The sequence below is a fragment of the Dasypus novemcinctus genome, chromosome 13, assembly GCF_030445035.2.
Source record: "Dasypus novemcinctus isolate mDasNov1 chromosome 13, mDasNov1.1.hap2, whole genome shotgun sequence".
In the NCBI taxonomy this organism is placed as follows: Eukaryota; Metazoa; Chordata; class Mammalia; order Cingulata; family Dasypodidae; genus Dasypus; species Dasypus novemcinctus.
In genome coordinates this window covers 38,553,803-38,576,296 of record NC_080685.1, presented here as the reverse complement: position 1 = coordinate 38,576,296, position 22,494 = coordinate 38,553,803, and the positions used below count along the sequence as shown (strand labels likewise).

Genomic DNA, 22,494 nt, shown 5'->3' with positions numbered 1-22,494 from the left:
GCCCCACGCGCAAGGAGTGCACCCCGTAAGGAGAGCCGCCCAGCGCAAAAGGAAGTGCAGCCTGCCCAGGAATGGCGCCGCACACACGGAGAACTGACACAAGATGACGCAACAAAAAAGAAACACAGATTCCCGTGCCGCTGACAACAACAGAAGCAGACAAAGAAGACACAGCAAACAGACACAGAGAACAGACAACCAGAGTGGGGGGAGGGGGGAAGGGAGAGAAATAAATAATTTTTTTAAAAAAATTAGGTAATATATGAGAAGATAGTTTGTGGGGGGGGGGGGGTTGACAGTGAGTTCCTCAAGATACAAATTGAATTTGAGATGCCTATGTGAGATCTAAGTGAGTCATCTGATAGGTTTTTGGATATATTGATCCTTGTGCAAGTTATTTAACCTCTCTGAGCCTCAACTTTATCATCTGTAAAATGGTGATATTACCTATCTGAATCGGATAATACAGGTAAGAATTCTTGCATAGAACTCTACACGTATTGGGCTCTCAATAATATTAAATGAATGAACCAATTAATAATGATAAGATTACACATAATCTTTTCCACGCAATTTAGAGTTTGATTTTAAACTTCCTTGCAAGATCCAAGAATTCAATTTATTTCTGCAGTCTCCATAACTAGACTGTGAATTCCTCTGCAAAAGGTGTGCTCTCTTAGTCCTCCCCACTGTCCCTAACTACAGAGTAGGCACTTAATAACTCATTGCTAGAGTAAATTGATGACTGTGGAAGTAGATGAAGGCCCTACTACGTAGGAACCTTATCCTCTTCTTGTAATCTCTCTCCCAGTTGGTGGTAACAATATCCATTCAATCACCCAAGCTAGAAAGCTAGAGTCATATTTTAACTCCTTCCCCATATTTCTCAACCCAGACATTCTAGTAGTCACCAAGTTTCAATGATTTCACTTCCCATGTATTTCTTTTTTTTTAAAGATTTATTTATTTATTCCCCCCCAACCTCATCCCCACACCCTTGTCTGCTGTCGTGTTGTCCATTCACTGTGTGTTCTTCTGTGTCTGCTTGTATTCTCATTGGGCAGCTCCAGGAACCGATCCTGGGACATTTTGGAGTGGGAGAGAGGCAATCTTTCTCTTGTGCCACCTTAGCTCCCTGATCTGCTACATCTCTTATTATCTCTCTTCTGTGTCTCTTTTTGTTGCATTATCTTGCTGCACCAGCTCTCCATGTGGGCTGGCACTCCTGCGTGGTGCCATACTCCTGCACTGGGCCGCACTCCTGCGTGGGGCAGTGCTCTGCACAGGTCAACACTCTGCATGGGCCAGCTCACCACATGGGCCAGCTTGCCATCACCAGGAGGCCCTGGGCATCAAACCCTGGACCTCCTATATGGTAGATGGGAGCCCAATTGCTTGAGCCACATCTGCTTCCCTCCCATGTATTTCTTATATCCTCTCCTCCTCTACATCCTACAATGGTCCTAGCTCAGGCTTAATCTTCTCTCACCTGCATTATGGCAATAGCTTTCTAATCAGTCTGTTGGCCATCAGGCCTCCACCCTCATATACATCTTCCAGACAGCAGAGTGAGCTATCTAGAATACAGATCTGACCATGTCACTTTCCAGCTTGAGACTCTTTAAGAGGTTTGTTGGGCGGCGGACTTGGCCCAGTGGTTAGGGCGTCCGTCTACCACATGGGAGGTCCGCGGTTCAAACCCCAGGCCTCCTTGACCCGTGTGGAGCTGGCCCATGTGCAGTGATAACGCGCGCAAGGAGTGCCCTGCCACGCAGGGGTGTCCCCACGCTGGGGAGCCCCACGCGCAAGGAGCGTGCCCTGTAAGGAGAGCCAGCGCGAAACAAAGTGCAGCCTGCCTAGGAATGGCACCACCCACACAGAGAACTGATACAACAAGATGACGCAACAGAAAGAAACACAGATTCCCGTGCCACTGACAACAACAGAAGTGGACAAAGAAGACGCAGCAAATAGACACAGACACAACCAGGGTGGGGGGGGGAGAGAGAGAAATAAATCTTTTTAAAAAAGAGAGAGATTTGTTGATTGTGGTAGTTTGAATCATGCATCCCAACAAAAGGCATGCTCTTAGTCTGCATTCCTATGTTTGTGAACCCATTTGTAAATAAGACATTTCGAAGATGTTATTATTAGTTAAGGTTTGGCCAAATTGAGTCAAGCGAGTCTTAATCTCTATTATGGAGACCTTATTAAAGAGGAAATTTGGTGCAGTGAGAGAAGCTGAAAGTCAGAGAAAGCCACAGGAAGAAATCAAAGACATCACCATGTGATAGAGACAGAGGTAACTAGTCAAGTAACCCTAAAGATTGAGGCCAGCCATCACCATAATGCTACTGACTTCAGGGAGAAAGCAAGACCTTATAGAACCTTGATTTGGGACTTAGGGACTCTAAATTCAGGAGCAAATGAAGTCTTGTTGTCTAAGCCAACCCATTGTGTGGTATATGTCATAGTATCCCTGACAAACTAAGACCCTGGTGGACTAAGCTCTTAGCCTGGCACATAAAGTCTCCCATGTGTTTCTGCATGATGGAACTGGACTCAGATGGGATCTCTTTTCATAAGACTTTCATCCTACTTTACTGGAATTATAGTTGGTGTTGGGGTTTAAGATATATTTAGGGGATTTTAATCTCTGGACTGACAATAGGATAGCCAGGCCCTGAGCGTCAACAGACTCCAGCTCCTACAATCTGATTTATTGGACTCACCTCACTCAGCTAAGATGGAGTTGAAGAAGGACAACCACCACACCATGGAGCCTAGAGTGCCTACAACTGAAAGCAGGAGGATTGCATCCAGTATCTATGTGGAATCTGAGCCTCCTCCTGACATAGAGGTGCAACAGACACAACCAATCCAAGGCCCACAGAGAAAAGGTGGCATTGGAATGGGAAAAGTGGACATGGTGGCTGATGGATATGGGGAATGGCAGGAAGAGATGAGATGTGGAGGCACCTTTGGGACTTGGAGTTGCCCTAGATGGTGCTTCAGGGGCAATCACCGGACATTGTAAATCCTCCCAGGGCCCACTGGATGGAATGTGGGAGAGTATGGGCCATGATGTGGACAATTGACCATGAGGTGCAGAGATGCTCAGAGATGTACTAACCAAATGCAATGGATGTGTCATGATGAAGGGAGTGAGTGTTGCTGGGGGGGGAGTGGTGGGGTGGGGTGGTGGGGTTGAATGGGACCTCATTTAATTTTTTTTTAATTAATGTAATATTTTTACAAAATCAATAAAAAATTTTTTTAAAAAATCAGTTCAGGGAAGCAAATGTGGCTCAACTGATAGAGCGTCTGCCTACCATATAGGGAGGTCGAGGGTTTGAACCCAAGACCTCCTGGCCCATGTGGTGAGCTGGCCCATGTGTAGTGCTGCTGCACGCAAGGAGTGCCATGCCATACAGGAGTGTCCTGTGCACAAGGGAGTGTGCCCCGCAAGGACAGCCACCCCTGCGAAAAGTGCAGCCCACCCAGGAGTGGCGCCACACACAGGGAGAGCTGACATAGCAAGATAACACAACAAAAAGAGACACAGATTCCCATGCCACCTGACGAGAATGCAAGCGGACACAGAAGAACACATAGTAAATGGACACAGACAGCAGACAATGGAGGTTGGGGGGCAGGGGGGAGAAATAAATAAAAAATAAATCTTAAGAAAAAAAATTGAAAAAAAAATCAGTTCAGTGGTCACTCCTCCAGGAAGCTTTTCCTGTCTCCTCCTTAGCACCCCTTTGCAAAGAAGGATTAGGTGCCCCTCATCTGTAGTCCCATAATCCTCTGAGTATAGCACCATCATTAATCTGACTATATTTCTTTATATCTGTTTAAAGGCCTGCCATCCCCACTAGCATTTAAACTCCTTGAGCATAGAAGAGCATCTTCATCTTTGTATCCTCAGGGTCTGACACGTAGTAGGTTCTCAGTCACTGTTGATTGAATGAATCAATACGAATTCTCAGAATTACACTCAAGAAGATATCAACAGATGCACACACACAAATAGACTCTTCATTGACCAAGCACAAAATTCAAGCACTTGTGCTCTCTAGAACTCAGTTTCTTTTAAAATGCAAAGCTATACATAGTTAGGTGTTGTCCTGCTTGGGACCAAGGATTTCACCAACTCATTGCAGCAACCAGAATTAGGCTCTTTTGAAAGCAGTCTCTCTCTCTCTCTCCCCCCCTCTCCTTCTATCTGTAAGTGTATGTGTGTTCGTGTGTGTGTGCACATACATGCACCTGTATGACTCTAGCCTGCACTGTAGGTTTTCAAACGCATCTTTAGAGCATCATTAATTATAATTTAACTCTGAAGAAGCAAAAGACACGACAAAAGGAAGATTAGAAAAATGCTTATTTCTAGCAGGAGAAGACTATGCAGTACAGGAAGAACAAATACCCAGGGAGATCTGCAGTGAGAAGGACCATTCAAATGGGAAGACTGAGACTTTGGATTTGACTTCATTGTGCGAGGGATCAGATTTGTGATGGAAAAAAAGTGCTGTTTCCTTTACCTGCTTTATCCAGCATACAATTCTGGAACTCATTGCCCATCCCCAAAATATCCAAATGCCTTTGGAAATTACTTCTTCTGTTCACAGATATTGGGATAATGTCTGTGTGTTTGTGTGTGTACATGATGTACACTTTACACTTGCAAAAATATTCTTCAGGGCCAATGGAGTGCTAGGCATTCCTAGTGAAGACCTGTTTATCAGTCTTTAATGATTCTTAAACTTATTAATAAAAAGTTCACAATTCCTTCGTCTTGGAACAAGCTACATAATTTATGGGGCCTGGTGCAAACTGAAAATGTGGGCTCCTTGTTCAAAAATTATTAAGAACTTCAAGATGGCAATATCATGGCATTAAACAGGCGTGGAACCCCTTTGAGAGCAGTCTCTGTGCAACTGCACACTTCACACACCCATGAAGCCAGCTCTGGTTCAAGAGTTCTCAAAACAACCCCAACCACCTCTAGTTTATTAGAGTTCCCTCTGATTTAATTCTCAGACCTTCCTAATTAGGAAACAGGACTCCCGTCTAGCCCTTTGTATAGTCTTTTCATTAGATCCCAGTCTCTTTTTAAAATTTTTCCTATTGGGAGCTTTGGGCAATTGTTACTTCTTTTACTATTGACATACTACATGTGAACAAGCGTGCTGTCGCTCTTTCCCCAGGTTGTCCAGGATCCTCATACCGAGAAGTCTGAAGATTTGGGCCTGAAGCTCAGCAGCAGGGAAACTCTCCATGGGTCTGGTAAGGAGCAGGCTCTAATGAGTCATGAGTCCCCTCCCTGTATGCGCCCCCCCCACACACTCCCTCCCCAAGTGCCAGTGACCTGCGCCATGAGCATGCTGGGAAAACCTCCCACCTAGGCCTTTGCCCTGGGTCCAGAGTCTGGGTCCTCCCTGGGTAGTCACTGAGAGCACCTGGAGGCCACACACAACAGAAGTCCTTATTTCCCAGGTACGGAGGGCCACAATCCCTAACTCTAAGCACTGGCAACTCCTAAATTCAGGAGGAAAGCAGGGGCAGGGCGAGAGTTTGGGAGAGGCATCCCACACCCAAGCCTGCGGCTGATGTGCTGCCTAAGAGCGGCAGGTAGGAAATCCAAGAGACCAAGGCCAGTAAAGAACAGTAAGGCTGGGGAAGCAGGCCCAGGACAGGTAATGGTGAAAGGAAAAGGGGTAATGGTGGCCCAGAGTTGACTGTTAATCTTTCTCACATTCAGGGGTCTGTGAAGGCCACCCCAACACCCGATGCCATGGCCAGTGGGGAAGATGAGCCGAGGAACTGTGTGGTATGTGGGGACCGAGCCACAGGCTATCACTTCCATGCCCTGACTTGTGAGGGCTGCAAGGGCTTCTTCAGGTGAGAGCTTCCTCCCCAGTAGAAACAACCCCCCAAACTGCCTGTCAGTCAGCCTTTAAGCTCCAGCACATGCCCGGGCTTATCCAGCTACATTGTTTCTTCATCCTAGATACACGTGGCATCTTGCCAATCTGACACTGTATAAACAAGTGGCATGATAACAGAGAGGTCAAGCTGTCCTCTCACAGGCATACCAAATTAGTCAAGAGTACTAGCTATGTGCCCACTGCCTGCAAAGCATGGAGCTAAGCAGTACGTCAACTAGACCTTCCAGAGCAATCCTGTGCTGCCATGGAAATGCTTGAGATGTCCTATCCCTACCCACCCCTGGGGCTCTTGGGCACAGCCCAGCCCACCTGACCAGAGATTCCCAGGCCTTTGAGACCGTGGCATCTCAGCCTCTCACATAGCCAGCTCCTGTTCACTGCCTTCCCTGTCCCTGACAAAGTCTCCCTCTATCTCTCTGTCTCTCTCTCTCAAGACGAACAATCAGCAAAAATGCTGGTCTTACCTGCCCCTTTGCTAGAAGATGTGAGGTCAGCAAGACCCAGAGGCGCCACTGCCCAGCCTGCAGGATGCAGAAGTGCCTGGATGCTGGCATGAGGAAGGACAGTGAGTTGGTCCCTTACCATCCCATGAATCCACTGGCCAGATCTGTTTGCCCTTGCTCCCTGCAGCGTATGCTCCACATAACAGCCAGAATAAGCTTCTCAGAATAGTCATATCATGTCACTCTTCTGCTCAAAGCCTCCGTGGCCCATCTTTCATAGGTGCATAGTCTCATGAACATCATGATGCTTCCCCACCCCACCTACTCTATTTCCCTCACTCAATCCATTCCAGTCGCATTGCCTTCGCTGCCATCTGCAAACACACCAAGCACACTCTCACCAGGACTTTTGCACTTGCTCTTTTTCCTCTACCTGGAATGTTCATCCCCTAGATATTCATATGACTTGTTTTTTCTTTCCTATCTCCTGAGTAGAGTGCCAGATACCTAGGAGGTATTCAATAGTTGTTGAATTATTTAATGCTTTCTCTGTGCCAGGTTACAATGCTATGCTCCCAACAGATGATGAAACTGGAGCTCACAGAACTTGCCCATGCTCACTCAGCTAAAAAGTTGTAGAGTCAGAATTCAAACTCGAGTCTGTCTGACCTCCACGCTCTGCTTTTTCCATGTCCTCACACTGCTTTTCGATATAGAGCAGAGCAAGGGAAATTGAAGAAGTTAAAAAGATCTTGGTTTGAACGCAATCTTCATCGCTTGAGTATTTTGTGACTTGGACCTGTCCCAGGAATCTTTCTAAGAATCTCTGAAAAATATGGATAGTAATCCCTGTCCTACTCCCCACAGAGTTATTTCATCCAGTGAGATATAACCTGAGAATCTTTGAAATTGTAGTGCTATGCAAACATAAGGTATTTTAGGTTTCAAGCACCACCCCCCATCAATGTTCCCCCAGAAGCCCATCATGTCCTCATACCTCTCCCACTTTGCTCTCCACCCTTCTCTTCTCTCCCACAGTGCATTGTCTCCTGCTGTGGTGAGTGTGCAGGAATCCCCTACTACCCGGAGCATAGAGGGCTTCAGTCAGGGCCAGGGAAGCCTCAGCTTCATTGTGCCCACGGGTTGGCAGACAGGTGCTCTCTGCTGGTCTCAATAGCTTTGTCACATCTCTTCACCGGATACAGTGATCCTGTCTGCAGAAGCTCTGGCACTGCGGCGAGCAAAGCTGGCCCAGCGGCGGGCAGAGCAAGCACCTCGGCAGCTGAGGAAGGAGCAGGAAGAGCTGATCCAGATGTTCCTAAGGGCCCACACTCTGCACGTGGGCACCATGTTCAACCAGTTGGAGTGAGCACCTCCAGTATCTTGGGCTGGTCCATGACCAAAAGAGTGCCTGAGGAGGCCTGCCTGGGGAGAGGGGTTGTGTGCCAGGCACCAATCCAGGGGACAGGACTTCTCTAGAACCCCAACCTGGCCAGGTTCTTCAGCCTAGAAGTTAAGCCTAGAGCCAGGGCCTCTCACTCTTGCTCTGGTCTCTGCAGCCTCCAGCGCATTTGTTCATCCATCACCAGCCCTTGCCTACCCTGGCCCCTGTGCTCCCTCTGGTCACACATTTCGCAGACATCAACACTTTCATGGTAAAGCAAGTCATCAAGTTCACCAAGGACCTGCCCCTCTTCCGGTAAGTAACCTACCATCCCCTTTCAGGAAGTAAATACTCCTTTCTAAGCACCTGACCTCAAATTCCCAGCTTTGATTTTAAATGTCTCAGGGCTGGGAACTCCTTTCCTTCTCTGAAATCCAGGCTAGAGTCTAGCATGCCCCCATTTCCTGCTCCCTACAGGTCCCTGCCCATGGAGGACCAGATCTCCCTTCTCAAGGGAGCAGCTGTGGAAATCTGCCACATCGCACTCAATACCACTTTCTGTCTCCAAACACAACACTTCCTTTGTGGGCCTCTCCGCTACACAATGGAAGATGGAGCCCATGGTGAGATAGTGCTGGAGTTGTAGAGGGCATGAGTCCATGTGGTATGGCATGTGGCATAGTGACCAGGAGGCACCTAAGCCTAGGATCTCCCGCAGTGGGGTTCCAGGCAGAGTTTTTGGAGCTGCTCTTCCGCTTCCATGGGACATTGCGGCGCCTGCAACTCCAGGAGCCCGAGTATGTGCTCATGGCTGCCGTGGCCCTTTTTTCTCCTGGTGAGCATCCCCCAAAGCCCAGTTTTTGTTCCACTACCTCCACCCAAACTCCCAGCTCCCTGAACCCATCTATCCCAGTCTTCTAGCCTTTAAACCTGCGGAGTAGGTCAATCCAAGCCTCTGCCCCCTGGGGCACAGTGCAGGACTGCCCCTGCCCCCCACCTTGTCCTTCCCAGTTCCCTATCCTACAGACCGGCCTGGGGTCACCCAGAGAGAGGAGATTGATCAGCTGCAAGAGGAGATGGCACTGACTCTGCAAGACTACATTAAGGGCCAGCAGCTAAGGCCCCGGAATCGGTATGGTGGGAGACTAGGAGACCAGAGGCCACACTGGGGCAGGAAGTAGGGGGGAGGGGCGCCCTGAGTGCGGGAGGAATACTTTTTATGTCTTCCTTTGGGAAACCGGGTCCCCTGGGGGGTCAAGTCCTTCTCCCTGGCCATCCCCATCGCACACAGTTCCAGCATGCAAAATGCACCTGGTGTTGTTTCACCTCACTTTTTCCAGATTTTTTTATTCATTAGAGATGCAAAGTAGTAGCTCACAGGCCCTGAATAATAGCATTCCTGAGATTGATGACATCCGCCACCCTGTCAATCTAACTTCTCCCGACCAAAGTAGCCTTTTAAGAGTCTTATTCACTCTCTTAGCCCTTCCCCTCCTCTCCATTGGGCCAATTCCTTTAATTTTTCATTCCCCTTGAAGTTATGGTCATTCACAGTTTCACAGTCCTGGCTCAAGAGCCCGCCATCAATCCAGGCCCTGAGGTACACTCCACTTCTGTTCGTGCTTATTCCGCAATGAGCCAGGTTGGCCAGGAGAGGGATTCTGTATACCATAGAAGACAACCCACCTTCTAGAATCTGCTCTAGAAGCTCAGACCTCAGATTCCAGTTGAAGTTCTGGCCAAGTCTGGGGCCTTCTTCACACTTGGCTGTCAGAGCTCTGGATTCAGGGAAAATGGGTTTGGCAAGAAAAGACAGTGTAAGACAGAGACCATCTTGGGGACCTTTGGAACCTTTCATCTATTTGTCACCATCATTTTCTAGGGGCAGCTCAGGGGCTCAGGGCCTCAGGACAAGTCTACCAGCTGATTCCTTCTCTCCTCTGTCCCCACTGCTTCCTCCAAAGGTTTCTGTATGCGAAGCTGCTGGGCCTGTTGGCTGAGCTCCGGAGCATTAACAACGCGTATGGATACCAAATCCAGCACGTCCAGGGACTATCTGCCATGATGCCTCTGCTCCAGGAGATCTGCAGCTGAGGCCCCAGCTCACCTCCTTCTCCAGCCCACCTGGGACACACTGAACTGTAAAGGAGAAAATGCTGGGACCAAAGGTTGGGATCAGTAAAAAGGGAGCCCAATGGTGGCAATGAAAGACTAAAGCAATCACTGCCTCTTCATGCAGTCACAGAGGGAGAGAGGGGCGACCATAGGGACAAAGTTGTTCTCTGGAAGCACAGAAGATGGGGAAGGAGGTGGCCAGTCTCAGGGCCAAGAGGTCAAGAGGCTTCTCCTGGGAATGTGTGAGCCCCACTTTCTGAGGCCAAGAATGTAGCCCTTCAGCCCTTGGAATGCTCTGGCTGGAAAACAGGATGGGGAGCTACTCCTGTGCAGACTTTTCTGCTCTGAAGAGGAAGAAGCTAGGAGCTTTAATCCAAAGGGAAAGGAAGAGGGAAGTAAGGGTGAAAAATGAGCCAGATATACCCCTTAATCCTTCTCCCTTAGTCCAGAGCCCCAAGAATATGGGGAGGATAATAATTAGACTGGTGGCGGAGGTCGGAGCCCCAAACCACTGCCTCATCAGTCACCCATGTGGTAGCTCCAGTTCTGAGAAGGGCATGGTCCTGTTCCCACTCTGCTCCTGGGACCCAGAGGTCACCCAGCAAGGGAGGCTCTGGAGAGAGGCCTGGTCTCCGGCCCTAGGGCACCTGACTCAGAGGTACCAGCTGCTGTGGGGACTCTGGGACAACCTCAGCCCACAGTGATACTGAAGCCACAATGGAATCTGTTGCGCCAGTGATTGAGGAAGGCTCCAAGGGCTAAGGTGACGGGCAGGGGAGGCATCTTCTTCTCCAACACAGCACCCACACACCAGTTGCTATCCACCAAGCCTGTTGGGGAAGAGAGCACCAACAGGGTTATTTAGCCAAGGACTCAGAGAAAGGGGTCAGCAGAAATAAGGTGGAACTTCCCTCTCTCTGTACCCTCCCAACTCCTCAGCACATCCGAACGTCCTCTCAATAACTCTCACCTCTAAACACCATGTTGGCCTGGGGCAAAGTCAGATGGTAACCAAAGGAGAAGGTCGTGTCCTGCAGCCTTGTGTTCGCCTCAAACTCCACACCAACCTGAACCTGAGAACCATGGCAAAATGAGGGAAGGATCAGGTCAGTGAAGACTAGAGGGGCCCTGGCAGGGGTCAGCAGGGTCCAGAAGGAAGGCCTTCATGAAATATATGTGGAGTGTGGCTTGGGAGAATAGTAGGTCATCAATGCCTGTGGAAGTCCCAAGGGGCAAAAGTTCACACCTGGCTTGCTGGGGTGGGGGGTGGGATAAGTAGTCTTACCTGTTCATTTGCCCTGTGGTAATAACTTGCATGGGCTCCGCCTGACCCCACATTCAATGTAGCTACCCAGTGCACAGCTGTAAGAACCAAAGGACAGGACAAAAGGAGCGTTACTGTGGTTGCACACAGACCAGGAACCCCAGCAAAGGCCATCACTACGCCCCCCCGCCCCATACCCGAGTACTTCCCGGCCAGCGTCAAGATGGCCCCCTCTTCGCCTGGCCGCCGGTGATAAACTAGCTCTCCCCCCAGCACCAGTCGGTGAGTGAGGCTCTGCAGGAAGTGAGCAACCATGATCACTGTGAGGGGAGACACGGAGTCAGTCACGGAGACAACACCCAGGCCTGGCACCTCACCCCCGGTGCCCGCGACCCCCCGCGCCCTCCCTAAGAAGTTCCTTTCCTAACCGCTGAACTCTACAGAAGAGGAAGAGGCAAAGCCAGCGCTAGGCAGTGAGCAGCCAAGAGAATAAGAACCTGTCCCAACTCCTCACCCGATTCCCCAATCAGGTCAGGATTTCCTAGGGTCAGAGTGGCTGTGTAGTCGTCACCCCGATATTCGCCATCAAACTGCCAGGTCAGGAATTTGGCCTGCTGCGTCTGGGTGGGGAGAGCAAAATATAAAATCTCCTTCCCTCTGTAAGACCGCTATTGCCTCTGCCCCTCCCAACAGAAGCCCCAAAGGAGGTCACTCGGGGGGAGAAAGAGGAAACGCCTCAGGGTTCAGAGGTGGGAACTGTGGGTCACCTGGAAGACAGCCTTGGCTCGGAGTCGCTCTGCCAAGAGGAACAAGACCTGGGCGTTGAGGCTACCACTGCTGTCCATGTCCCCTACCACAGTTGGGAACACCTGTTGAGAGGTAGATTAGATAAGGCTGAGCCGGGTGGCACTTCTCAGCCTAAAATCTAAGCCCTAGTATAGGCTTTCCTTAGCAGTACCTACCCAGCGCCCCCTGGTGGAGCCAAAAAGACAAACTCCTGGCTCTCCTTGCAAAGAAATGTTCTCCCCCCCAACTCCCATTCAGCAAAAGACACACAGAATCAGGTGTCCAGCCCATTCTTTCTCAGAATACAATTATCTCCTCCCCTCCAGCCCTGGGTCCCAGGGGGCGGGGCTTAGAGGGAGATGACCCAGGTGCGTGAAAATCTCACCTCTGTAGGGCTAAATTGCCAGTCCCCAGCATAGGCTGCGTGGAGGTGGTAGCCCGGCAAGCCCAGGGCACTCATGTGCACAGTGTGAGCCACCTGAGGAAACAGCAGTCAACGGAGGAGAGAGTACCTCTGTTCCATTTCAGTGCCCCCATCCCACCTTTCCTCTTTCCCCCACCCAGGGGCTTCTTTAGAATCCCAAGTACCCCAGTACATAGAGGGCCAGCCGGTTAAAAGCAACAAGTCCCACAGACAAGGGGAGGGAGAAGAGCCCCACATGCTCCCTATTTGTCCCATATAGCCTGGCGAAGGCTGGAGGAAAAAGGAAAGAAGAGGATCCAGGGACGGGCAGAGAGGAACAGTAAGGATAGGTCAGAGAAGTGGGAGCACCTGGAAATGGCTGCTCAGAACCTTGTTAACAACGAGCTTCACTCCCTCCATCTGTCCTGGGAATACATCTAAGGAGGTGGGGAAAGGGAAGAAATAAGCACACACAAGGAACCCCTACCCCAGAGGAAGCACTTTGGAGGAACTGACCTCCTTTCAAGTCCTGCAAGGAAATGCTCCACTTTATTCAGGCACCTGATCCTCCCTGAGGCTGGATGCCCAGCTAAGGTCTCCCCTTTCCTGCTCCCATCACTGGACATCCAGCATTCAAGATCCCCTCTTCCACCCCTTCAACTTGAGACACCCAAGAGCCACGTTCCCACCTTTGCACAGCCGGTGCAGCTCATCGAAGCTCCCAGGATTGGGAAGAAGGTTCCTCTCGGCGGGGGCTCCGGCGGGACGAAGCCCCCATGGGTGCCAGGCCCAGCGTGTTCCCCATCTCAGTCCAGAGGATGGGGAGAGGCCGCGGTCAGCCTCGGCAAGAACGCTATTGCTCCCTCTACCCTCCACGGGCCCCACCCCCCATCATCTGGCTCCCCAGGCCCAGGAACTTCCACATGGTCCGACGCTAGACCTAAAACAGGGAGAGTGAGGGAAGAGAGCACCAGTGAAGAGATCGAACCCCAGGCACACTCCCGTCCCTTCTTTGATCCCTCACCTCCACCTGTCACCCATGTCCCCTCCTCCATTCTAATCCTAGCTCCCACCACAGATCTCACCCAGCTTCCCAGTCTCTCAATTCTTCATTCCCAGGCCTCAAGGCCAGGCCTGCAATGGGGCAGTAGTCCTCACCGTCTCAGACCATCCGGCAGCCCCCCTTTCCCCGCGGCACACCCCGGTCATCTTGATGGGGGTGGCCATCTTGAGTGAGGGCAGAACTACGGCTTCAAATTGCATTCCTAACGTGGCTACGAACGCCATCTTGGAACCGGGCAAAAAACCTACCAAAGACCCCGCTCACCGCCCATTCTGCGATTGGACCCCGCCCAATTGGTGGGAAAAAGAAAGGAAAAAAAAAAAAAAAAAAAACCCCTCTTGCTCCGCAAAGGGCCAATGGCAGAGGAGAAAGCAACGCAGTGGCGGACCTCAGCTCTGGAAAGCTCCTATCCGCACGCTGCAGAGACCGGCGGGACTTGATTGGTAGCTCCTTAGACTTGCTCAGTAGAAGGCCTTAAATCGCCCGGCCCTTCCAAGGTCGGGAAAAACCCGTGAGCGTGAAAGACGCTAGAGGGAGCATCTTGTAGCATGGGTCACTGAATCTCCCTCCCTCCCTCTTGAGAAAATAAACTGTGCAGCCTGGAAACTTACCTCTTGTAAGGGGTGACAGAGGGAACGACTGATGAAGGCTTTTTTCAAACCCAGGTTCATAAACTGTAGAGAGCCCCTGGGGCTTCTCCTCACAGCCCTCCACCGCACACCACAGAACACAGTACACCTCCAAATGGATACAATTTACAAGCTCAGCTCCCCCTGCGATATGGACACAGACCTCCCTCCTGAAGGAGGAATGGTGGAATGGGTGTGAGGATTTGAGGTAGAGGAGTTGTGTCTGCAGCCATGGTTCTAGCAATATTTCCTGAAATAGCTGCTCCCTATAGTTAGCCCTTCTTCCCTGACCCTTCCTTAGACAGAGTAGGCAAATGAAATCCAGGAATACAATCTCGGTCCCCAAATGTGCTCCACCCCAGTGCCAGGAGCAAGTCAAAGGGGTGATCCCCAAGCACAAGGCAGCTCACAGGGGAATAATTGAGGATGGAGAAGGATTTCATTGGCTCTGGTCCCTAAGTCCCTTACAAGACCTTGCACCTCCACCCCCATCTCTCAGGAATGTTCCATGTAATCAGAATAGGCTTGGGGGGCAAAAGGGTGAAAGATGCAAATGCTTCTGATATATATTTAGCTGATTTGGCCTGAATGCCTTGGGCCTGGGGAATGCACCTATGCCCTCCTCACAATCAGGCAGGGACGTGAGCCACTCTACCCCCATCTCTCAGGAATGTTCCATGTAACCAGAGGGAATGGGCTTTGGGGGCAAAAGGGTGAAAGATGCAAATGCTTCTCATATTGATTTAGCTGATTTAGCCCAAATGCCTTGGGCTTAGGGGATGTACCTCTGCCCTCCCTCACAATCAGGTGGGGGAAAGAGCCACGGCCTTGGCCAGAGAGATGCTATTGCCCCTGCTGTTTCAATATTGGCTGTTGTTTCAATATTGGTTGACCACGACCTAGAAACGATAAGGTGATCAAATGGTCAGGGACCTTCAACCTTTATCCTACGAGAAGCCTCTCGTTCACTTCTTTTCCTTCCGGAGCCATCCAGTTAGGGGGGGGAGGTCGAGAGGCAGCCTTCTGAATCTGGTTTATTGAGGGTGGGCTGTGCTCATTGATCAACACGCAGGAGGATCATTCTGGGCTCTCATGTTTTCTCCAACTGTCCCATTACACATTAACTCAGAAAGGAGACAACATCAATCACACCTGCCCTCTGACCCTAACTCTCATTCCCCTAAGTCCCATTCCCCTCATCCTTGCCCCTGATTTCAACTCCCTTCTCCTTCCTCTTCTTCCCCAATACTGCTCTACCAAATTGCAGTGAGGAGGAGGGGGCAGGTTTGGGAAGATGAAATCTACCCATAATGGGATATAGATACCAAGAGCTGAGGGCTTGAGATGACAGGAGTTTGCAGAGAAAGAACTAGGAGTCCTGCTTCTTATTGCATTTAAATCCAAAGACAGCTAGCCCCAGGCTCCAAAAGAATGACTCCCAACTAGGCCTGAAGCACACCCCCCTTGGCCTCTACTAAGGCCTGCACCCCCTGCCTCCTACCTCGTCACCACGTATCTCCATGTGCTAATCCTCTCCTCCCCCATTTCTCCAACATAGCCCCTGCCCTACTGGATCATTTCACAATCCCTGTCTCCTGACAGGGGGTGGGAAAGCAGACACATATATATCCCCTACCTCCCCAGCCAGGCCAGGCACAGACGCCAAGGACAGACACGCTGACTCTATAGGGTAAGGGAGCAGGAGGTGTGGGCAGCATCCAAAGAGGACTGGACTTTGTGGAGAGGGAGGGAACCAGACCGGAGTGGGAGCCTAGGTAGGGAGATCCCTGAGGAGGGGCTGAAACCCATTTGCCTTCAATGCCCCCCCCCTCCATATTCCCAGGCCACCTTCTCCATTGTTATCACCATGAAGCTGCTCGCAATGACTGTGCTGCTCCTCACCATCTGCAGCCTTGAAGGTGAGTGTGATATGGAGAGGGAGGCCCCCAGAGGAGAAAGTGCAGGGGGTCCTAGCTACCAGCCACTTGTGCTCCTATACCCAGGTCTAGCAATCAGAGGACTCAAAAGGAAGATCATTCCCTCTCTACAGCTTAGAAAGCCCATCCAAAGACCTGGAGCTGGACACCTGTTTGGGGAGGGGGCTGAGAACTGGGGCTGGATACTGGCAGATGGTGAAGCAGGAAGCCAGGACTCACTGCTGGGGACCCAACTGAGAAGAATGTGTGTGTGTGTGTGTGTGTGTGTGTGTGTGTGCACGCACACAGGAGCCTTGGTTCGGAGACAGGCAGAGAAGCCGAGTCTGCAGAGCATGATGTCCCAGTACTTCCAGACTGTTTCCGAATATAGCAAGGACCTGGTGGAGAAAGTCAAGGCCCCGGAGCTTCAGGCCCAGGCCAAGTGAGTCTCAGGGAATTCGGGGTTCAGGGGCTGTGGGACTGTGTAGAGAAAGAGAAGATGGCTGGTACCTGGGAGGATGGAGCTCAAGGATAGAATTTAGAGGGGATTAGATTTAAATTGGAGAGAAAAATTCCTTCATCACCTCACTGATCCTATGGGCCTCCTGGCCAGAGAAGGGCAGTAGGAACTGGGCCTAGAATTTTAATCCCTGGTACCAGTTCCTCTGCCCTTTGGAGGGCTTTGCGCTCTTCCTAGGACTTTGCCATGCCACGATCAACCAGCACTGGAGTTTGGGGACCTAGGTCAGTTTGGGGACCTAGGTTCTGACCTCTCACCTTGCCAGTGCCTAGGATCCCTCACACTGATCTCTAGTCCCTTACATATCCAGGGCTTACTTTGAGAAGACCCAGGAGCATCTGACACCCCTGGTCACGAAGGCCAAAATGGATCTGATTAACTTCTTAAGCAGCTTCATGGACCTCAAAACACAGCCTGCCACCCAGTGAGGTGTTCAGACCATTGTGTTACCCTGGCCCCTGGAACACCCACCAACCAGGCCAAGAGCCCTTCTCCCTACCCACCCATGTTTTCTACAATACAATAAAAACTGAGGAGTCAAGTTGTGAGTCTGGTGTTTTTTGGGGGGACTGGGAGAGGTAGAGCTATTGTGAGGGAGGAATTGGAAGAAAGACAAAGAGAAATCGACTTCCAGAAGGAAAGGGACTTTGGTGTGTGTGGGGAAGGGTTGACAAGGCAGATGACGGCAATGACATGGTGGGGGTCTCCCCATAGGTCTGGGAACAGCTTCTGCTGTAGAGCACTAAAGAGCCTTTGCATTGATTATGAAACCATGAATGGAATGAAGCGTTGAACTAAATCCCTAGACTCCTAGGGGTCACAGGAAATGAGGGCACCTCTTAAAATTTCCTCTTAATCATTCTATGAAGAGAAGAAAGCTTCCAAAAAATGAACCCAGAGATGTCACCCTTCGTTCTCCCTTCCCTTCTGAGTCAGAGAAACATTGTGTTTCCCCTCTCCTGCAATAAAAGACCTGGGTTCACTCCTCTCCCAAAAAGTGCTCTAATTCCTCCATTCAAAACCTCTTACTCAGACCCCTGTCTGGGGAAAACCCATTCCAAATCCCTCCCCATTATCTGGGTGCTTTTCAAAGGACTGGTCCAGTAGCTGTCTTAGAGCCTGGAACCAGAAGCCATGGTGGCCATTTAAAGGCTTCACAAGTATCCAACTAGGTGGATTTGTGAGACCAGAGAAACTTTGGGAGCTATGATAGCTGAAATAAATCCAAATGGACTAGAAACCAGGTTAGGTTGATGGAGGCAGATAAAGTGGGAATAAATTTTTATTGGAAAAATTTATATTACCCTAGCTCATTCTTGTATCTCATCTGAAATCACCTTCTCCCTCAGGCATCAGAGAGGGCTCTAATTTCTTCTATATATTGACCAGTCTCTTTAGTCTGATCAAACCAGACCCTCACCACTTATGATTTTTCCCCTTCCCTTCTCTTTCTATTTCCATTCTCTTTCCATTTTTTTCTCATGTGGCAAAATGTGCAAGAACAAAGAGATCTCAGTCTGAATCCCAGCTCTGTCACTTGCAAGCTGACTTCAAACAGGTTAATTCATTTCTAAGAGCCTCCCACAGGATTCACGGGAGGATCAAATAGTACGACAAGCGGGAAGAGGTGCCAAGTGTAGTTCAGGACTGGAGGTTCCCAGGGGTAAGCCTGGAGACTCTGGCCTCATTCTGACAGGACTGCTGGGTGAGAGGTAGACTGGCAGTGTCTGATGGGGTTCAAATACTTCCAAGGCATTCTGCCTTCTGGCAGGGCTGAAAACACGACAGGCACTGACCGGAGGGATTCCTTGGCCACCAACCCATCTGCTCAGGGGAGCCGGCCTTCCATCCGGACCTGACTCCTTTGCCTTGCCTACTCCAACCCAATCCAGACCTCCAAGGCCCCTCTTGCCCCAAAGCCCACTGAAAACACTGTTTCCATAAGACCTTCCATTAGGAGCTTCACACAGACCAAGTTACACCATCCCTTCTGCATGTTTGGCTTTTCATCTGGGCTAGTGTCAGTTCTACTTTGTGATCTGTCCCCGCCCTGTTCCCTGAAGTCTCCTCTAATCTTGAATTGGTGACTGTTTGGGGAAGGACATCTAGGCTCCCCGATAACCCAACCTTGGTTCAATTGCCAGGCACAGAAGGCACTTTGGAGGCAGAAGTCATTTCTTAGGTTCTAATGTCTCCAAATGCACCTAGACTCTCAACACTTCACTCTCCACCCCAGCTCCATCCCATAGCCCTGAGATCTAGAGTCTAACAGCTCCCCCCAGCAATAGTCAGCATTCACCCTTTAATCAGACAAAAGAGCCCAGAATCCCACTAGCCTGTGAGATCAGGAATGGAGTCTGCCTTACTCAAAACTGTATCTTCAATGTCCAACCTACTGCTTGGTAGAGGCCGAATAAATATACGATAAATGAATGAATGGAGTCCAATCTATGGTGGCTTTATTGGGGGTACTCCCTTCCCATTGCTTAGGAATTAGGGAGGGGGAGGAGGAGAAGGGTTGGGCAAGGGGATGAGACCAGAATGTAAATATTATTAATGGATAGCACTGTGAACATAAGTCTTTGACAGGGGGAGTTGCCGCTGGTGTATGTTAATGATTGGCATCGTGCCATTACAGGGGTGGGTCAGGGGGCATTAATGAGCGGGTAGGGGGTAGGGAGGCAAATGTGGATGCCAACCATGAGGGCTGGGCCTGGAACCAGGAGGGGAAGAAGAATGTGACCAAGGGCATCTGTTCTAAAGCTACTGTGGTGGCTTCTCATGCTTCAGAGTCTCGTAAGTCTCCTGGGTCCGGGTGCTCAGGCCCTGGGGGTGGAGGTCGGAGAAGGGTCAGGAGTTTGAGCCTATCACATGGGCCCCCACCCTCCCCCACAGGCCCCACCCCTTCCATAGGTCACTCAAAATCCCACCCTCCTCTGTTGACTTCCTGGGATTGAGGACAGTGGATGGGGAGGCAGGTTGACTCACCGTGTAAACGCCTTCTGATTTCTGCAGAGGCAAAGGGAGCAAGGTATTAGAAACCCTCACCTCCTTCAGGGGCCCTCAGCACCCCTTTCTCCCAACCAAGGAGGTATTTGGCCAGGGGTGGCTAGCCTCCTTGGGCTAGAGAAAATGCGCATGGAGGCTCTGGGGGCATGAATACACACTTGCCCACATGGCTAGAAACACAGCTGTATGCATAATATACAACTCTCTCCTGTACCCATCGTCACCCTGCACTTGATTCTTCCCTCTCATCTGCTGAATATTTTACCTATGGCTTGGTGAGGTTGCAGGGTGGGGTAGGGTGAGGTAGGAGGGGAATCTCTGAGGCTTATACAGGTCAGCTCCTGAGACATGCCCTCCCAGAGGCTTCAGACCCCAAGCTAGAGCCCCACCCAGCTGCGGAGGGTCCATACCTCATAGCTGGCTATAGCTGCCTTTCGCACTTGGATCTGGAGTGAGAGAAAGAAGGGTAATCACTAAAGAGGAAGTTAGGGTCCCATCCCACTTCCCTCCAAACTCAGTGGGGGAACCCCTTTTGTTCCCGCTCTTTGAATCCATGATGCCACCACTCTTCCGCATCTGCTTCCAACCCTCACTCCACCTTGCCCCCTTGGCCCCATCCTACCTTGAGTCGACAGTAGAGCAGGGTGAGGATAATACCATACAAAAACAGGATCGCATCCAGGATATAGCAGAGCTGAGGCTCTCCCAGGGCCGCTGGGGGATAGAGGGTGCCCACAGGGTCAGGGGCATCAGGGAGGAGATGAGGTGTTCAGGGGAGGGAAGGGAAAGGGCTCGGGGACGCAGGGCAAGGCCTTGCTCTCTGGGCTCCTACTCCTCTGACCTTCCCCTGGTCTCCCCACGTGGGGTAGGGGAGGATAGGAGGTGTGAAGCGCTGTTGTGACGGAGCATGCATGCTCTAGGAGTCGAGGACTTCCCCCTCAGCCCCGGCCCCTCTCTTTAGCACTGTGGCCTCCTCAAGCACCATTGAGCACTTCGGGCCCTCCAGGGACCCATCTGAGTTTCCGGGGCTGAGAACCAAAACCTCAGCCCAGAGAGGGAGGGGGAGAGAGCGCAGTGACAAATTTCACGGCAGAAACCACAGGAGTGTCTCTGCTAAGTCCTGTGACCTGTGGCGGAGGGCTGGACAGGAAGGATGTGAGTTGAGCGAGGGAGAGAGAAGGCAGTTACTCTACTATTGGTCATATTCTAGCCCCAGCTCTGCCCACCACAAAAACAATGAAATATGTTCACAAAAAAAAAAAAAAAAAAAGGTGCCTGCTTTCCCAGGCCTGACAGGTACCAAAAGTTCTAGACATAGATTAGGGGAGTGGCCTAGCCCAGGCTCAAAGAAATGACCACAAGCTCTGTGGATTCCACTTCCCACTACTCTGCCCTCTCACACACTCACTCACTCTCTGGGCCTCTGCCAAGGAAAGTTTGGCGCAATTTTAAAAAATCAGATAGGGCTGGACTCCAGAGACTGCTCCCAGCCCCTATCAGAAACACTAATGGGCATGCAACTGCTACCACTAGGGCACTTTCAAAATTTCACTCTCACACAATATTGCGCAAATCTCAAAACTACCCTGTGAGGGAGACATCATCGCCATTTTACGGATGACGAAACCAAGATTCAAAGAAGTTAAGTAACTCATCCAGGGCCAGAGAATCAAGTGGCAAAGCTGGAACTCAAACTCCAGGTTTTCTGCCTCCAACAACCGTGCCTGTTCTTTGCCTCAGTGGCCCTTGCTCCCTCCTCATTCCATGGCAGCAAACTGGCATCCACCTTAATCCTTCCCTCCTCCTCACAGCTGGGCTGGTGGAGCTCCCTCACAATGGTTCTTTTCACTTTCCCAGTATTGCTGAAGCTTACTGACCCCCTTCCCTCTAGCATTGCCACCATGGCTCTGCAAAGTGCCTAGTATAGAGACTGGGATCTCAGAGCTCCCAGGACCTTCCCATTTCTGCCTCTATTTCTCAGCTGATGCCAAGGCATCAAAGAATGCAGCATTTCATGTTGCCCACCCTCATGACACGATGACAGAAGTGTGCTAGTGGCGACCCACAGAAGCAGCAATCACGCCTATTTACGTTGACCACCCTTGCCTCACTCCCTTCCTTAAAGAGGGCTCTGTACTACTTAACCAGCTAGAGATCAGCTCCCACTGGATAAGACCAACGCATCCCACGAGAATAACAGTCATGGGAAATGGCACTCTGCCCGACCAGCTTTTCATGTCATACAACCACCCCTCTCCCCTGCTACACCAAAGCGTCATGAAGTCAATCAATCTTGAAAAGAAACGTAGAGCTGGAACGGGGACAAGAAGAGCTATGCCAAAGATGGGGACTAGAAAGGAGGGTGCTATGAGCACAAAACTCTAGTGCCCCAGGTAGGCTCAACAGGACCAGTCTCGGCCTGCCTTAGCCCTCCAACCGTCTGCCCACTGCCAGCTTTCCTCCATCTGTCCCTGCGGCCCTCAGACACATGCCCTCGACTCCCACCCTGGAGACCAGCTCAACTGTCTAACCAAACCCTCTCACCTGCTTGTTCAACCAAAAGGAGTAAGAGCAAGACCACCGCTGGAATCATCTTGGGCAGGGGGCCGAGGGGCCGTGAGCTGGGGATCGGGCGCTCTGACAGCACTGCGCAGCTGTGTTCGGCAAGCGGTTCCCTGACCACAGAGTTCCCCCCTTCCTGCCACGCCTTCCCCAATGCTTCGGCCCCTTCCCCTTCCTGCACAAGAGGCGAGGCGGCTCCCGGAAGGGCCATCTAGGGGAGCTGGGAGTCCCGAGTTCTTAAGCCTCAGCCCTCCAATGACCAAGTCCATTAACCCAAGGAAAGAAGGGACTCCCATTCCCATCCTTGGGGAAGGATATCTGCATCTGCCATCTTTTACTCCAACCTGCTCAGAGATATAACTGTGATAAAATGCCCTCTGAGATTCTCTAAGACCCCACCATAGCCCTCTCCCTCTCACCTGGAACTTTACTTCCAGTGTTGATTT

The 22,494-nt window shown here is 50.8% G+C and overlaps 4 protein-coding genes across 4 annotated transcripts; 2 read left to right on the top strand and 2 right to left on the bottom strand.

Annotated features, from left to right (window-relative positions):
* The first annotated feature begins 5,427 nt into the window (after positions 1–5,427).
* NR1I3 (nuclear receptor subfamily 1 group I member 3) lies at positions 5,428–10,001 on the top strand. Its single transcript, XM_058310002.2, has 9 exons — positions 5,428–5,502; positions 5,768–5,907; positions 6,389–6,519; positions 7,603–7,736; positions 7,957–8,096; positions 8,259–8,404; positions 8,500–8,616; positions 8,793–8,913; positions 9,746–10,001. The coding sequence occupies exons 2-9, from the start codon at positions 5,801–5,803 to the stop codon at positions 9,873–9,875; spliced, it is 1,026 nt and encodes a 341-aa protein (XP_058165985.1). The 5' UTR covers positions 5,428–5,502; positions 5,768–5,800; the 3' UTR covers positions 9,876–10,001.
* Positions 9,097–13,607, bottom strand: TOMM40L (translocase of outer mitochondrial membrane 40 like). Its single transcript, XM_071207537.1, is given in 11 exon segments — positions 9,097–10,726; positions 10,867–10,969; positions 11,182–11,258; positions 11,358–11,480; positions 11,675–11,780; positions 11,928–12,029; positions 12,332–12,424; positions 12,719–12,786; positions 13,039–13,084; positions 13,086–13,289; positions 13,508–13,607. Coding segments are annotated over 10 exon segments (927 nt in total). The 5' UTR covers positions 13,155–13,289; positions 13,508–13,607; the 3' UTR covers positions 9,097–10,586.
* Positions 13,608–15,668: 2,061 nt separating this feature from the next.
* APOA2 (apolipoprotein A2) lies at positions 15,669–17,018 on the top strand. Its single transcript, XM_004448333.5, has 4 exons — positions 15,669–15,731; positions 15,885–15,960; positions 16,267–16,399; positions 16,788–17,018. Exons 2-4 carry the CDS (start codon positions 15,909–15,911, stop codon positions 16,903–16,905), a joined length of 303 nt encoding a protein of 100 aa, XP_004448390.1. The 5' UTR covers positions 15,669–15,731; positions 15,885–15,908; the 3' UTR covers positions 16,906–17,018.
* A 1,896-nt stretch (positions 17,019–18,914) lies between these two features.
* On the bottom strand, positions 18,915–22,330 carry FCER1G (Fc epsilon receptor Ig). Its single transcript, XM_012528693.4, has 5 exons — positions 22,031–22,330; positions 20,109–20,200; positions 19,897–19,932; positions 19,466–19,486; positions 18,915–19,303 (listed from the first exon to the last, which is right to left on the bottom strand). Exons 1-5 carry the CDS (start codon positions 22,257–22,259, stop codon positions 19,241–19,243), a joined length of 441 nt encoding a protein of 146 aa, XP_012384147.1. The 5' UTR covers positions 22,260–22,330; the 3' UTR covers positions 18,915–19,240.
* Between the last annotated feature and the right edge of the window lie 164 nt (positions 22,331–22,494).

Bases quoted from the DNA above. Each gene is read 5' to 3' on its own strand.
- FCER1G (XM_012528693.4), bottom strand. From the start codon at position 22,259: ATGGCCCTTCCGGGAGCCGCCTCGCCTCTTGTGCAGGAAGGGGAAGGG. The intron at 20,201-22,030 runs GTGAGAGGGTTT...TCTATCCCCCAG, and splicing joins CCTTTTGGTTGAACAAGCAG to CGGCCCTGGGAGAGCCTCAG. The intron at 19,304-19,465 runs GTGAGTCAACCT...CTCCACCCCCAG, and splicing joins AATCAGAAGGCGTTTACACG to GGCCTGAGCACCCGGACCCA.
- APOA2 (XM_004448333.5), top strand. From the start codon at position 15,909: ATGAAGCTGCTCGCAATGACTGTGCTGCTCCTCACCATCTGCAGCCTT. The intron at 15,961-16,266 runs GTGAGTGTGATA...GCACGCACACAG, and splicing joins CACCATCTGCAGCCTTGAAG to GAGCCTTGGTTCGGAGACAG. The intron at 16,400-16,787 runs GTGAGTCTCAGG...TTACATATCCAG, and splicing joins GAGCTTCAGGCCCAGGCCAA to GGCTTACTTTGAGAAGACCC.
- NR1I3 (XM_058310002.2), top strand. From the start codon at position 5,801: ATGGCCAGTGGGGAAGATGAGCCGAGGAACTGTGTGGTATGTGGGGAC. The intron at 5,908-6,388 runs GTGAGAGCTTCC...CTCTCTCTCAAG, and splicing joins GGCTGCAAGGGCTTCTTCAG to ACGAACAATCAGCAAAAATG. The intron at 8,617-8,792 runs GTGAGCATCCCC...TGTCCTTCCCAG, and splicing joins CGTGGCCCTTTTTTCTCCTG to TTCCCTATCCTACAGACCGG.